Here is a 16,473-nt window from a genome sequence, read left to right as displayed (position 1 = left end):
TCAGAAAAGTAATATGAATTAGTACTGTGCTTCTAACCCCTGCAAAGTTTTAATCATTTAATTTTTCTTGTTTCTAACTCTGCTTTCATAACCTTTAAGAAAATTCCATAAACCTATTGATGAACCTTCATCACTGTATCAGAAATACACAATGCCTATCTTGAGTACAATGTCATGAATGCAAAGTATCTAGATGGAAATCTCTACTGATTTTAATGTTCTCCTCCTACTTTCTGAAAAAAGAAGTTTAAGCAACAATGCATATGGATATTCACATAAGGCAATTCACCTTCATAGGACTAGAAATCATTATGTAGTTTTGCTCAGCTAAACTATCTCAGGAACCATATTGTAATTATGTTGGCAGTACAAGTTCTAGGATGTCACTTACCATATCTGAAGCTTGATCTTCTTTCCTTGTAATTCAACTGTTTTGATCTTGAAGTCTATCCCTATGAAACGAAGGAAAAAAGCTTTAGAAATACTTCTAAAAAACACAGTTCCACATTTGGACAGACTTGTCAGACACTGTTCTAGGCAGAAGGAGCAGGTTTAACTAAGGCAGGTAAGATGAGGACAGTGGAACCTTTTCTACACTTGAGATCCACCAGTACAGCTTGACTAGTAGCTGTGCCGGTGGGAGCTTTCTTGGCATACAAGACCCTAGAGAGTGGTCTAGCTATATCAATTTTAAAAAGCTGCCTGAAGGTGGCATAACATATTTTGAAGGTGATCAGCAAAGGATTTTAAAAGTTTTGAAGGCAGACCAAGTTTTCATACTAGAAATATTGTTCTGATTTTGATGGAGAACTTCTGGGAGGTCTTGGGATGTTGGAACTTTAACACCTTAAAGGAAATAGCCAAGAAGTACTGCATTAAACAAAGACTTCCTTTATTCAAAAGGCTAATAATTCAAGTCATGCAGGTGTTAAACAGCTATTGAACAACAATGAAGGGAATTTTAGTCAATTGCATACTTTCACGCTTGGCTCTTGCGAGATCACCATTTCACTAGTTCTGCAGCTTAATATCTAACCTAGTCAGAACCTGAGTTTCTAAAGTAAAATGATCAGAAACTTTAAAACCAAGAGATATTACATAAAATATCAAAGTTCCAGAATAAGGACAAGCTTATTTTTCTTTGTAAAAAGTGGATTACTTGGAATATGACTAGCAGTTATAAGGCCTTCACATTTGTTATAAGGTTGGCCTAGAAAGCATGGTCTTGTCTGGACTACTGCTTTCACTGTTCCTTTAACTTACACGAATTCTCCACTGCAGTCTCTGGGCACTGACTAGTATTAGAAATATGGATGATTTAACTTTTGATACAAGTTATTATGTAGCACTGGATATTTGTTATTGCAAAACCCAAGGTACATCACAAAGTCATTTTGTACACATTCCACTTCAGTTATTCATTTTATGACATGCATACACTTGTGACTTTCAACTAGTCACACTCCAGTACAAGTGACCACCTCTGGAATGGCTTTGGAAACCGGACACTGATTTAATGGAGCCTGGGGTAAAACACTTCTGTTAGGAACACCAAGGTCATCTTCAGCAGTAAAGTGGAAAGGGGTGGGGGGAGGTGTTTTGTTTTTGTTAAAATAGCAACTAGAACTGAAAACTGATTCAGAGATTAAGTTATGGCAAAGTCATGAATACTTAGCTTTGAAACCAAGTGTAATTCTGACGTGTGGCAGAGAAACCCAGTCACACTGAAGGCTTCAATCTTGCTTGGTGATTATGTTCATATTCCACCAGAGGAAAGCATTCAGACCAAGCCGATACTGATCAATGAAGTTATCCAGCATAAACACTGGAGTACTAAAAAAAAGTTCCAAGGTTGCTAACAAAAAACCCCACATCACACACTCCAGAGTGTTTCAGAGATATCAGGTTCAGCCAGTCTGCATATGAAGGCATTTCAGGGAGAAGAGCCAGAGACTTGAAAATCCATTAGGGACTTTTCCACTGCTAGTGGATTTGACGTGGAAGGTTCTCACACTAGAATAATAGGCCACAGGAAGCTTAACACATGACTGCTTAAGTTTAGGTTTGGTTTATACTTGTGGTCCTCCCTACAACTAAAATAAGGAACAGAGGGCAAAAAAGTGAAATAAAAATGAAATGGAAACTAAGTCCATTCAAATCCATGAAATCTGTTTGGGAAAGTTCCCAGACTAGATACACTGGAAGTCTCTAGAAGGACAATTCCTCTAACATTGATCTTGGCAGTTGATTTAAAAACAAAAAAAACCAACCTCCAAAAGACTATTTTGTTCAATAGAAAATTTCTAAACTAAATTGCAACCCAAAAAAGTCATACAAGATTCAGGTCATAAGTTTTTTTTCCACATTTCAGTTTACAATTATTGAAATCTAAACTCATCTTGACAAGAAACTTGTCATTTGAAGGAGCAGAAGTATTTCACTGAAGTGCATATAATAGCTACTACAAATTATCTTTCACTCCCTATTGTTTTAAGGATGGTATGCTGGAACAGATTTTATCTTTTAAGCATCAATATTGGAGGACATGAGCAGAATCATGGTCAGAGTTGGCACAAGCTGGCATGGATCAATAGTATTTTTAGATCATCTCCTATGGATGGTAGGGCAGTCAAATCCAGAATTCCTTCATGCGCAAAGTGAGTTTTCACTCTAACAGTCTCTCACTACAAATTTGCATTAATACGCATACATTGCATGCTACCTGTGTTAAGAAACTTGAACTGTGACACTGACATCTCATGCAGTACTTCGACAAAATGCATTCAATCGTTCTTCATGAGCAAAAAAACAGCAAGAAACCAGAAGTTCCACTTGCAATTCTCCACAAGAGGATCTTAGCACTCCTTGTACCTGGCTTTCCATGAATGTTCATGTTCTGTGCTGCATTACCAGTTAATTTACACTACTAAAAATCAAAATGTCCCAAAAGATCAGCAGCTATGCTGTGCATGTTACATACACTCCATTATCCACCATCTGCTCAGTTAAGCAACTAGCACATTTGTTGTGGGTTCCTTATAAATTAGAACTGCCTATCAAAACCTATCAACTTCACATAGGAACCATCAAAATAGTCAGTTTTAGAATCTGATACCTCTGAAACATGTTCCAAAAGAATATAGCTTTGAGATTAACCTCACCTGGCTGCTCAAATTTTACCATCTTTGCTAAGCAGAAAAGTGATAAAGTACACTGATCCTGAGCATCAGTCAGTCATTTAAAAAGAACCGAAACTGCTTGGGGGGGAGGGTTGTTTTTTTATAAAAGGATATGAGAACAATCCACACTTTGGTAACTTAAGACCATATCACAATATTCACTGCATAGCCACTGAGATCACAGTAGGAACAGATTTTAGGTTTGCTTCTGGGTAGAAATGAGTTATCCAGAGTGCTGTGTTACACACTAGTGGATAAAAGATTATCTAGGCAAAAAGGGCCACCTATCTTGTTACACTGCATATTTGTCTAACAACTCAGTGTCACCTGTTTGTCCAGCCTTAAGACTGTAGGACAATTTGACAAGAGACAAGGCTTCTAGACGAAGGCATGTAGACTCTTAGAGTTAAATGGAATACTGTACTGCATACTGTACACAATGTCTGCATGTAAAGTGTTCTGCTTTCTCACTGCAAAGATAAAGTTTGACTCTTGCAAATTTTATCATTTGTCCTAATATTTACTTCGTGTCCAGTAACTCATTTTAAAGTCTACCAGGCTTGTCTACAGAAGCAGATCCTCTAGGAAAAGCCAAGTAGACACAGACTCCCTGAGGAAGGCTAAACCATTCTGAAGCAGAGGAGACGCAAACTAATTTTGGTAGTGGAGAAGATTCCATATTACTGAGAACAGCACCTTAACATGAACTCAGATGCTTATAAAAGGGCACAGTACAAGACCCAGATAGTAGGGTCTGGAGAGAGCATACTCATGAGCCCACTTCTGAATGTTTTAATCCCCTCCTCAGATACTAGAAAGAAGCTTGAACCACTCGCAATCATGGGCTAACAGTCCAACAGAAGTATTTTTCAACTACCAATTACAGCTTCCAAGATTAGGTTTAACAAGAAAAGGACAAAGTGAGCATTTCTTTTGGCTTTACCACCATTTGAATGTAAAAATAGCAGTCTGAGACTATGTGCAACATAAAAACCTTAGAGTTAAAAAGTCTGAGGCAGATTTCAGCTACCCATGTATTTTTTGGAAGGTCTTAGGCCTGGTCTACACTACGCGTTTAAATCGATTTAAAGAGCGTTAAATCGATTTAACACTGTACCCGTCCATACTACAACGCCCTTTATATCGATATAAAGGGCTCTTTAAATTGATTTCTGTACTCCTGACGAGAGTAGCAGCGCTAAATTCGATATTAACATATCGAATTACGGTTAGTGTGGATGGAAATCGATGTTATTGGCCTCCGGGCGGTATCCCACAGTGCACCACTGACCGCTCTGGACAGCAATCTGAACTCGGATGCAGCGGGCAGGTAAACAGGAAAAGCCCGAGACTTTTGAATTACATTTCCTAGTTTAGCCGAGAGCGTGCGAGCTCGATCAGCAGGGTGGTGCGATGACGTCTCAACCATAAGAATGTCCGCATGGCTGTACGGAGATACTAAGATCGATCGCTGACGGGGAGACAAATCTGTGTATCGAAGCTCCGTTACAGAACACGAAATGCCAACAAGCATTTGAAAAAAAGATCTCAAGATACACAGCACTTGTGTGACAAAGTGTTACGAGGAGCCAGAGCTCAAATGGACGCTCATCGGATGGAAGAGGTAACTGTGAGACTCGAGCTATCCACATCCAAGCAGTCTCTGAAAGATTTGATTCTTGGCTGAGCTCCCAATGTTTGTATGTCTAGTACACAACCAGTTGTTGGCGTGGTTCGTTAACGGACATCCCAGTTCTCTTCCCCCCCCTACCATGCAAGAAAAGGAAGAATCATTTCTTGACTACTTTCATCTGTCACCCTATGTGTACTGTATCTCTGGTAAGAGCGATGCTCCTCAGGGAAGAGCAGTATCCGCTCTCTCCCTCTCCCCCTTCCCTGGTGGTGATGGTGCAAGATGCTTACAAATGGATAGGTAGTACGAGTTAGTTTTCTTTTTAGCCTGAAAAGGTAGACCAACACTCGCATGACAGCCATGCAAGAACTGGATGTTTAAAAGTCTTATGGCGGAATCTGTATACCTCAGGTGCTTGTTTTTTCTTTAGCTATGAGGAAACAAGTCTTTCTTCTAATCATTCTCTCCTAATACTTTTTAAAAATCTGTTAAAGTACCGCAGGCAACCAGCAAAGTAATTCAGCTTATTGATTGTCTTGGGGTGATATTACCTTTATGTTATTTGTTGTCTGTTTAATTGGCTATCTTTTAAACAGTAGACTATTTTCAATCAGAGCCTGGTATTGAGTTCTTAATGCAAGATGAATTGGTTTATATTTTATTCTATTTTTCATAAAGTTTTCTTTTTTAACCTGTAAAGTCTTTTCTAGGATGGCAAAGGAGAAAAGCCAGGCTGTGGGCTATATTTCCTATTTTGGTCCAGGGTAAAGACGAGACTACGGAGTAACTAGAACAGAAGATTCTCTCTGCTGGTCTTACGTGTTATTTCCTCGTTTCTGAGCAACGAGTGGTTGGCAGCGCCCAAGTCTGTGGCGTATTTGCATCTCTTCCATTAGAGCCTGAGCGAACATCAGATAAAGCTGGGCTTTCTGCTGGTTCACACCAGCAGTTAGACCGGCGCAGGCAAAGCGCGAGACGGAAGGGGAGGGTTATTTCCTCACTCTTTTTAGCATCGCAGGATTTGGGCAATCTGGTGTCTCCCGACCACGAGGGTTTGGTGGACACGGAGAGAGCATGAAAGCGGGAGGTCAGGCCCCCTACACGGTACATTACTCTACTTGAACTGGTGGCCAGCCCAAAACCAACTGGTAGCTGAGCTGGGGAGTTTCAGGTAAGCCCCCAGACTTTTGGACGCACAAAGTCCAGGTTGGACAGACCAGCTGGTGCGCTAAAGTTCAGGTGCTCGGGACTGGGAGTAATTACTCACTAGACTACCTAACTGTCCTCATGATATCTAACATGTGACATTGAGCCAACTGTGCGGTGACTACCCGAGTAGATAGAGACGTAACCACCACGCTCACATAGAACTGGGGCTTCAGCCCCTCCCTCTTCCTATGTAAAGAACATAGCTGTACTCGCTGTACTGTCCTATGCAGCAGACTGCATGCTGCGCTCTCCCCCACACCGCTTAATGTCCGCCTGGACTACTTCTCGCACGGCAGCCCTGCCTCCCCCTCATTTTATGTCACTATAACACTCATGTTGTTCTTATTCCTGCATTCTTTATTCACTCATGACACAAATGGGCGGACACCGCACCAGGTCGCCCAGGAGTTGGAAGGAGGAGGGGAACAACGGTGGGTGTTTGCGGTGTACCCCTGCTGAAAATACTGACACGACAGACTGTTGGCTCTCATAGTACACTGTCCCTCTATCACTTTGGCCCCTTATTCTGTAGCCGATGACTATTTAGAACCATAAGGAGGGAGACTCAGATCCAAGTTGGTCAATCCCAATTTTGGCTTTTATCGTTCTCGCTCCCGGAACCCGGCTTTAGCCAGGAGTGCACTCATGATAGCAGCGCGACAGTACAAAGGAGAGAATAACGCTGTCTCATCATTGCTCTTGTCTATCTGGCTGTACGGTACACGTACTGACTACCCAGTAACCAATCTCTGGCCTCATTGCATTGCGTCCAAGCAAGAGGAGGATGCTGCTGTTCAAGTGTAAGCGCTTTAGCGAAGTATCGCTTCTCTCGTCACAGTGGCATCCAGTCACATCGTCAATTACGGTGCTAGAATAGAGAAACAAAACTCAGACAAATAGCTGAACGGGCTCCCTGTTGCCACCGTGCTATGGCACTGCCAGGCAATCTCAGGGAAAAATTACGGTCGCGAGAAGTTGTCCACTCGCATTTCATTCGCACGAGATAGGCAATGACTGACGACACTTCCCAAACCACCCCCGACAACAATGAATTCAGACCCGAATTCCAGGTGCGGAGACCGCGGAGGAACTATGGGATAGTTACAGAAGAGCTACCCACAATGCAACGCTTCAGAAATCGATGTTAGCCTCGGACCATGGACGCACAACGCCGAATTACTGTGCCTAGAGTGGCCGCATGAAATCGAATTTATAATATCAGTTTTATAAAACCGATTTTAGCTAATTCGATATTATCCCGTAGTGTAGACGTGGCCTTAGTATGATGTTGAGAGTACAAGGCTAATGTGTGTACACATGCCTCAACGGACCTGTTGTAGTGACTATATTCCATTTAAACCCCTGCACATTTACTTCAGACTCTTTAGAGAAAGCATACTGGTTTATCTGAAATGTAGTGTATAGATTTCTTTTAAAAAATAACCAATTCCCCCTCAAAAAAATTAAAAAAACCACAGCTTCTCCCCAAGTTTTAGCAATCTCAAACAATTTGCTGGATAAGTGACTGAGGCAGATTGTTTCAAGAAAGCTGCCATAAGTTTTAGGTTCCAGATTTCTGCAAAGTCATAATCGGGGTGAAAATCAGTTTAAAAGAGCAACACAGGGCAAGTTACATGCAGAAAACTGGGACAGATGTGCTGAATTTAAGTCTGTTTCATAGCTATCTACATTAACTGAAGAAAAAACAAAATTAGTGTTTTAGTCCTGACAGCTATGGACATACCAGAGAGGCAGTGGGATCTATTTAACTGATATTTAATTTAGGTTTCAAAGTTCTGTGTATCAGTTTTGCAGAAACAGCTAACTAGTGCTCCCAAAATTCCAAACTTTCTCCATGTGTCTCCATTCTAGAAGCTAAATATCTCCTACCCATTTGCCAAAACTCCCAGGTTTCCTTCCACCCATTGATTTCTGATGCAGTTATGCACTGTCAATACAATCTGTGACATACAAAATTGGAAGTGGAGACCGTATCAGACAAATCAACCACTATGTTTATAGTTAATTTCCTAATTCAGACACTTCTAGAAAAATCTAGATGAAGTTGCCACTACATCTCAGTGTGCTGCATCAGGATGCCACAGATTAAAGGGAACCAACTCCACTGTTTAGGGAGAGCTACATGGGCCTCAGGATGCTGTCACAAGGCCTATTTGAGATTTAATTCGCCTGAATATATTGGCCTTTGATTGTAAACTAAAGTCACTGAAACTGGCTTAGGGCTGGAGAACAGCATGCCAGTTTCCCCTTGAAGATTTTGCTACCCTTGGAAAAGGCTACATCTGATAGAGGAACTCTGCTTAAGGAAGGTCTCATGGGTGATCTCACTCAAAAAAGAACTCCACTGCAAGTCACCAAGTTGTTACATATTCTTGGAAAAGGTGTTCCCAAGTATCTTGTGCCTTATTTTATGCAGAATATTTTAAACATTTACTTTTAACTAAAAAACCCAATCTAAAAATGGTAGTCCAGGATTCTGAATTGCAGCTTCATCAAGCTGTAAAAGGGTAGTTAAAAAGGGCATTAACTTTGCTTTATTTCACCTCGGAAGAATAGCAAATGACTAAGAAACGGAATTACAACCTAAAATCAGTTTGTGCTAAGAATGGCCACCAGTAAGAAAACCATGGATTTTCTGACAGAGCTGCTAGACAGAACTGTAGGCAATGTGCTTGTTATTTAAACTCTACAAGTATCTGCAGGTATAATACTGAAAGCAACTAAATCAGGATAGGACATCTTCCTATATAGTTTGAATTCAGTTACATTTTTAAAAGTTATCATCGTTTACCCACTCTAAGCACATATCACAGAAGACAAAACATTAAGGTTAAAAAGTTTAGCAATTTAAAAATGAAGTAGTGACAATATTTAGGCAGAGCATGCTATCTTAATTCTGTCCTACAGACTGACTGATCACATGCTGTTCTCCCACAGAACCTCCAATTCATTCATTCAGGTTGGACAATCAATATTTGTTACCCTCACTGTAAAGTGTGGCCCCATAACTCCTTCATCACCCAACATGTGATCTTTTCTGCAAGATCTAAAACTGCACAAGAGGCAGAGATAAGCTGCCCATGGAACCTTAATTTAGCTATTTTCCTAAATTAAAGTGGTTCACTCTGAAACCTTCATTATTTTCAGTAGTTTTTTTGTATGGAATTCTACACTGACAATTGACTTCCGGAAGCATAAGGACTGAACAGCTTCTAAACCACTGAAAGCCTGATACAAGATCAGAACCCAAAAACATAGTAAGCAGTCGGTTTTTGGGATACATTATCTGCTCTTTTAGTAAAGCTATATTGTATTTGTGCCTCTTAGCTCAAAAAGATCTGAAACCCTGTTGACAAGAAGCATCAAAGCAAAAGTTCTACTACAGATATCCTAGACAGTGGGTGTCTTCCCAAAAGCAGGAGGCAAGAATCCTGGATGTTATGTGGAATTCTGCTATTCCCATATGCTGCAAAGGTCCATGAGAACCTAAAGTGAAAGTCACCTCAGCAACTCAATTCCTTGCAAGCAGAATACGGTGCAGTCAGTCAATCCCAGAATGAAGGAGATGAGAATTGCTAGTCTCACCTATCTCAGAGCGCTACTGGATGATGTCTGACAACTGTGCTCCATAGGCTGGGGAGTGCTGGGTGAATAATTAGGAGGGAGCCAAAAATCTTCACCCACATATCAGATCTCCTGGGAAACTGAGAACATTCAGCTATCTCCATATTGGGAAAGAGAATTCCCATTGAAAAAACAAAAGTATCTTATAACAGAGTCTCTCCCCAGTTCCCTCCCCCAAACACAAAGGATGATATATTTATGATCTAAAAATGAGAATCGTCAAATTTGGTTATAATGTTGACATCCAAAGGAAACCTTGCTGGCATAAGGGTATACAGTGTCTTACAGGGTGGATAAAAATCAGTTATTTTAAAAAAATTCAACAAAATTAGATTTTTATTTAAATCAGATTTTTTTGATAAAATGCTTTTTGAGAAAGAGATAGGTATATCGCCATATGTATATAATGCATCTTAATTAAACCTATCTCCTAGAACTGGAACGGACCCTGAAAGGTCATGGAGTCCACCCCTGCCTTCACTAGCAGGGCCAAGTACTGATTTTGGCCCTAGATCCCTAAGTGGCCCCCTCAAGGATTGAACTCACGACCCTGGATTTAGCAGACCAATGCTCAAACCACTAAGCTATCCGTCATAGAATAGGAATTATAAATTCTAATTCTATAGTATGAGAATATATTCATGTAATGTTTGTGAAACAAGTTTTGTAAATGAGTTCCAACAATTGATGGATTAGGGACCCAATCTTATGGGGTTCCAGGGGCTTCTGTATAGATTTAGGTTAATCTTTCTATCCATCCAATGGGACTCAATGCACAGTCTAGAAGATACTAAAGATGTTTGGCTTTGCAGTTCTCGAACTGTGGATTTGTGTCTCCAGAGAACATGCTTGTTAACAACAAAAATGTTTTTAAATAAAATATACAGGAGGTGAGAAATAACAGACCTTAACCCTATTTTCCCTCTGCAAATTTGCGTAAGGGATTGATGCTCTGTACCTCTCTCTAAAAGTGCAAAGTTTCAAAAAGTTCAATGACTAGAAGATCGTTGAGGGTGGAAAAGATCTGGACAAGGAGAAGTCGTCTGGAGATAAATGTGAGGCGGGACAGGCAGTAGAAACAAAAGTGAAACTGTTTGAGCAGCATATTCCAGAAGTCTTGAGGTCTGAGTGTATCCATTGATTTAAGATCTATCATACCATTCTCTCACTAGAAGGGAAAAGCTATCATGACAGCAGGCCATAAGAGAGACCCAGTTTGGGAATATTTTAAATGAAGTTCCTCCACTTGTGGGTAAGACAGGCATGGGTGCAAAATGCAAACGGTGCAACAAAGAAATGCAAGGGCTGATTGTCCAAATGAAACAACATGATGAGAAGCGTTCCTTCTCAGAAGGAAGCTGTGTTGAAGATAATGGAAGGAACATGTCTGAACATGCAGAATCTTCAGGCTAGCAAACTTTTTATTTCATACTTCTTTCTTAAGGACTGCCTGTCTTCTTTCTGGACTATTCTTGAATCATCATGTTTGAGCAAAAAATACAGTTCCACAGAGTAAAAACTATCATTTTAGATGGAGTTATGATAAAAAAAATAAATAGCTAAAATAATCTTCCTTTTACAATTTCACCTTTAAAGTAGTACTCTGTCAGTGAATGCAATGAGTAATACTAAATGAGCAGTATGGTAATAATTAAATAGCTGCATTGACTTTTTTGTTTAGAAGACTATTCCACCTTCAAGATCACCATGATTTTCTATAGTTTGAGTTATCTGCCAATGACAGTGTTTCAGTCACATCATGTATATCACATAGCCACAGTATATCACCTGTAGCAAAATCTCCATCATCCAGAAACCACCATAGATAAATTTATGGGAAGAACCAGCAGATTACAAAAAGAGGTAATTGATGAAAAAATTGCCCAGTTTGTTTATGCAACAAACTCTCCTTTCCGTATAATTGAGAACCCACACTTCATTAAAATTAACATAACTTCATTAAGACCAGGATACAGTCCACCCAAAAGAGCAAATGTTTGCAGGCAAATTGCTGAATGAAGTGTATGAAAGAAATTGAGCAGTGTGCAAAAGGTCTAGAGAACAAAATTGTTAACCTGAGTCTTGATGGGTGGAGCAATGTCCACAACAGTCCTGTTGTATGTGCTTGTGAGACAACAGAAGGAGGGAAGGTCTTCCTTACAGAAACAATTGATACATCAGGAAATGCACACACAGAATACTTACAAGTAGCAGCAGTAAAAGCTATAACAAACAAAAAAAAAAAAATCAAATGTCTAGTATGCAGCTTGGTCACAGACAATGCTGCAAATGTATCCAAGACAAGAAATTTAGAAGAAACAGTCCCAAGCTAACAACATATGGTTGCAGTGCTCACTTGATGCACCTCCTAGCCAAAGACTTCAGTGTTCCAGAAATAAAGGCTAAGGTTGCTGAAATTGCAAAATACTTCCATAACAACCACTTTGTAGCAGCGACTCTGAAAACAGAGGGAGGAACCAAGCTAACTCTCCCAACAAGGTGTGTGATGGAACTCAGTAGTGGACTGTTTTGAGAACTATATGAAGAACTAGCCTAAACTGATAATTTGTGAACAAAATGGTGACAAAATAGATACCACTGTCACAGCTAAAGTTCTCAACATTGGGCTTGAGAAATGTTGAACGCATGCTGAGTACTCTGAAGCCTATTTCTGTAGGCTTGAACAAAATGCAGGGAAATAGCTGTTTTATTGCTGAAATTTGGAAGGAACTGAGTGAGATCTTAAAAAGAGAAATATGCAATGACAGAGTTAAATTACAAGCATTAAGAAAAGCAAATGGGACAAGCATTATCTCCAGCTTATTTTCTTGGAACTATTCTCAACGCTCGGGTACCAAGGTCAAACCTTAACTGCTGAAGAAGAGTTGCCGCCTATGACATGGACATCCAGCAATCATCCCTCCATAATATTAACTATATGAAACTTCAGAGCTAAGGGTGAACCATTCAAGAAGTATGTTTGCTGATGTTTTAAAGAAAGTCACACCAGTGAACTAGGGGAGGTCACTTAAGCACTTGGATTCAGAGATGCTGAAGTGATCATCTCACTTAAAGCAGTAGCTTCTTCTGCCAGTGTAGAAAGAATGTTTTCTTCATTTGGACTAATTCATTCTAAACTGAGAAATCGTTTGGGACCTGAAAAAGCAGCAAAGCTTGTTTTTCTTTTCTACATTATGAACAAACAGGAAAATGAAGGTGAAGACAACTGAGTTAGCTGCAGAAGCCAATATTTTAAGTTTCTCATGTTGATCTGGCTGACAGCTGATGAAATTTTAAAAAACCCTCAAAATTAAACTTAACTATTTTAGTTGAACAATTTTAACAAAAACTTGATTTTAAAAAACTTGAATGTTTAACTAAATTCAAAAATTCATATGTTTTGTTAAAATATTACATGTTTGCTGCTGAAGAAAAAAATCCAGAATACATATTGTTGTTTTAATGAAATAAAACAATTTAAATGTCTGTCTGGTGTTCTCCTCTTCCTAGGGTTACTAGGGAGGTGGTGGAATCTCCATCCGTAGAGGTTTTTAAGGCCCAGCTTGACTGATTTAGTTGGAGTTGGTCCTGCTATGAGCAGGGCATTGGATTAGATGACCTCCTGAGATCTCTTCCAATCCTAATATTTGATGAAAACAGCATGGCAAGAAAATCCTCCAAATATTAATGATTAACCTGTTGAACTGGAGATATTTATGAAGTCATTGGGAGGTGAACTATCTGCTTCAATTACCTTTGGTAAGTGAAATAACCAATCATTCATTCTCTGATATAGCTGTAAAACTAATCTGAAGTTTTCAAAATAAATCACTTAAATGTATAGTGCATCTTCTAAAAATGAAACCTACATCTAGCTCTGAGTTGTGAAGAATATGTATTAAGGTTATAACCAACAAGAATGCACTTTTGTTATGTAGAAATCCATGATTAAATAGAGTCTTCCTGACTAGTGATTTAAATCAAGGTATCAAATCCACACCCTGGTGTCTTATTCCAGCAAATCCAGGTAGAGATTTCATAGACTACAAGTTCTTTGAGGCAGGAAGCTTTACAGACAAGATGGCTAGGTTCATGTATGCTGTTTGTACTGTACAATTAATCCTAAAGAGCTTTGTGAACAATCAATCAGCTACTTTTGGAGTGCAACACAGAAGATGTTCCACAACACAACATTCCATGGTAGGCTTGTCTAAATGGGTGGAAAAGCCTGCAGTAGCTGGTGCATACTAGCTACTCTGCATCAACTCCCCATGTGGACACACTTACTAGGCACCAAGAGTGCCTTGTGTGCATTAGCGTTATGCACTTTGGAAGTGGACTAAGCTTAACTGCCTGGGGGCACTCTTAGGACACCATACGACTGCCCACACAGGGAGTTAGGATATGGCTACACTTGCAGAGGTACAGCACTGAGTAAAACCCGCCTTCATACAGCTGAGTAGGGAAAGCGCTGCAGTCAGTCCACAGCTGCAAGCGCACTGTCGGGGCCATACTTGCAGCTGCACCACTCCCAATGCGTTATGGGTACCTATCCCAGCATTCAAACGGCTGCAACATGCTTTTCAAATGCGGGGGTAGGGTGGAGTGGAGTGTGACAGCACGCTGTCTTGCAAGTTCAGGACCCACCCCCTCCCTCACCCCCTCTCACTCACTGAAAGCAAACAGAATATCTAGGAATCCACAAAGGAAAATAATTTGAGAAAAACCTCCATAGAGTGTAAGCTTCCTGAAAATAGAGCTTTTCTTTTGGGAAATGCCCCTTGCTCATCAGGGATTGCCAGCTTACGGTGGTGTGACCTTATGAGTGCAATATAATAGCTCAGAGAAAGGTGACAAGGGCAGAAAGAGTTAATTAACTCACAGACTGACCTGACCCATGGCAGAACTTTGAAGACTGTTAGGAAGATGTGTAAATGAATAGAGCTTTGAAATGCAAGCCTGCATTGTTAGAGGTAAAAAGAGTAGGTGTGTGCTCAGGTCTTGTGATGTAAGCAAACAAGTCTCGTCTCTTGCTATAGCTTTGATTCAAAGATCAAAAAAGGAGTATTAACATTTAGGAAGACACTTGAGGGAAACAGTTATTGTCTATGTCTCTTTGAAGGTTGTGGTAACCTGTATCTGAACTGTTTAATGGATAAATTATCCTGTGCTAATGGCCATGATGTTTAGAATAAGGAAAGTTAAGCCTATTGTTCTCTCAGGCCAAAAGCTTGAAATGTACAAAAACCTTGGGACATGATCCTTCTTCATCTCAGATCTGCTTTGGGTTTCAAGAGGGGGAAACTAAGCCTCAAGATTTGAGATCTCCAATCACTAACTGGAGTCACCCTGAATACGGACATTGGACTATTTCTAAAAGGACTTTTGGCAACTACAAGCTCATCTCTGCTATGTAACTGAACCTCAAGAATTGAATTCAAGTCTGTATGTATATAGAGTGTTGGTTAAAAGATCAATTTTAGTTTAGTTAAAAAGAATTGACTATAGCATGTATTTTGGGTAAGATTCAAGTTATGACTGGACCTGGGTATGTGGCTGATCCTTTGGGGTTGGAAGAACCTTTTCTTTTACATGATGAGAAGATTCAGTAATCATCATCATATGTTTGACATGTGTGTCTGGATGGAGGCCTGAGGCTGGGTACTTTCAGGGAACTGCATTATTTGGACGTCTGAGTAACCAGTGAGGTCCTACAGAAGCTGTTTTGTTCTGGCCTGGTAAATCTAAGTACTAGAATATCCACCAGTGTTTGGGGTTTGTTTGCCCCATTCTGTTTGCAGTTCACCCTGATTGAGTGATCTCAGCTCCCGTGGGCAGCATCATCACAGGGGGATTGCCTTTTGTCCTCACAGGAAGTTCAGATTTTAAGTTATTGCAGACTCACTTACATACTTCAGATCATTCTGATATTCTTCAGGATTGAATCCTAGATTTGAAAGAATTACCAAGAAAGCCATTTTCTACATGTTTCAGAAATATTGGAATAATTTTGCTTACTTTCCACTATTTGTATCATTTGCAGTAGTGTAGCAATTTGAGTCATGCATTTATTCCATGGGGCCTGTAAGTGTTTCTTCCCAGAGATACTGTGCTGATATTCTAAGCAGAGCTGTCAGTGGATCCTACAAAATTAAGGGCTTGTCTACACTGGCACTTTACAGCGCCTCAACTTTCTCACTCAGGGTGTGAAAAAACACCTCCCTGAGCGCTGCAAGTTTCAGCGCTGTAAAGTGCCCGTGTAGACAGTGCACTAGCGCTGGGAGCTATTCCTCGTGAGGGTGGAGGTGCCGCGACTACACAAGCCACATTAAAGCACTGCCGCAGCAGCACTTTAACATTGCCAGTGAAGACGTGCCTTGAGAGGGCTTAATACTTTTAAATAAAAGCTTGTTTGCAGTTGCTTATTAAAAAAAAACTTTGCCAGACTTTAACCATTTTGAGACTCCTTGGAAGAGAGGCACAAATTAGCTGCCACCTATAAAAAATGGTTAAGTTTAAGCAACTTGCTTAACATGACACATGAACTGGGTAGCAGAGAAAAACCGCATTCTCCAGAAAAGCACCTCCCTCCCCTCCCCCATCTCTGGTATTTATATGCCCCCCATTACAGTAGTATTGAGCACCTCACACATCTGACATGCAAAAACATAGCAGAAATCAATTGGTAATTTGAACTTCACAAGTTGAAATTGATAATATAAAATTTTGCAGTGTGGCATAAAGTAGTTGAAAGAAATAATACTTCACTCTGGTTATACCCCACCTCCATGCTAAAATTATTAACAC

At 40.1% G+C, this 16,473-nt stretch overlaps 1 protein-coding gene across 1 annotated transcript in view; it reads right to left on the bottom strand.

The window, feature by feature from the left end:
• RAB10 (RAB10, member RAS oncogene family) overlaps positions 1-16,473 on the bottom strand; it is a 66,439-nt gene that overhangs the window by 29,127 nt on the left and 20,839 nt on the right. The window contains exon 2 of the mRNA XM_032778833.2: positions 392-452. Coding sequence (XP_032634724.1) covers positions 392-452 — 61 coding nt within the window. The remainder of the gene's footprint in view (positions 1-391; positions 453-16,473) is intronic.

This window comes from Chelonoidis abingdonii, chromosome 3 (assembly GCF_003597395.2).
Source record: "Chelonoidis abingdonii isolate Lonesome George chromosome 3, CheloAbing_2.0, whole genome shotgun sequence".
In the NCBI taxonomy this organism is placed as follows: Eukaryota; Metazoa; Chordata; order Testudines; family Testudinidae; genus Chelonoidis; species Chelonoidis abingdonii.
Note: the sequence above shows the minus strand (reverse complement) of the source record. Positions and strands in the feature narration are given on the sequence as shown.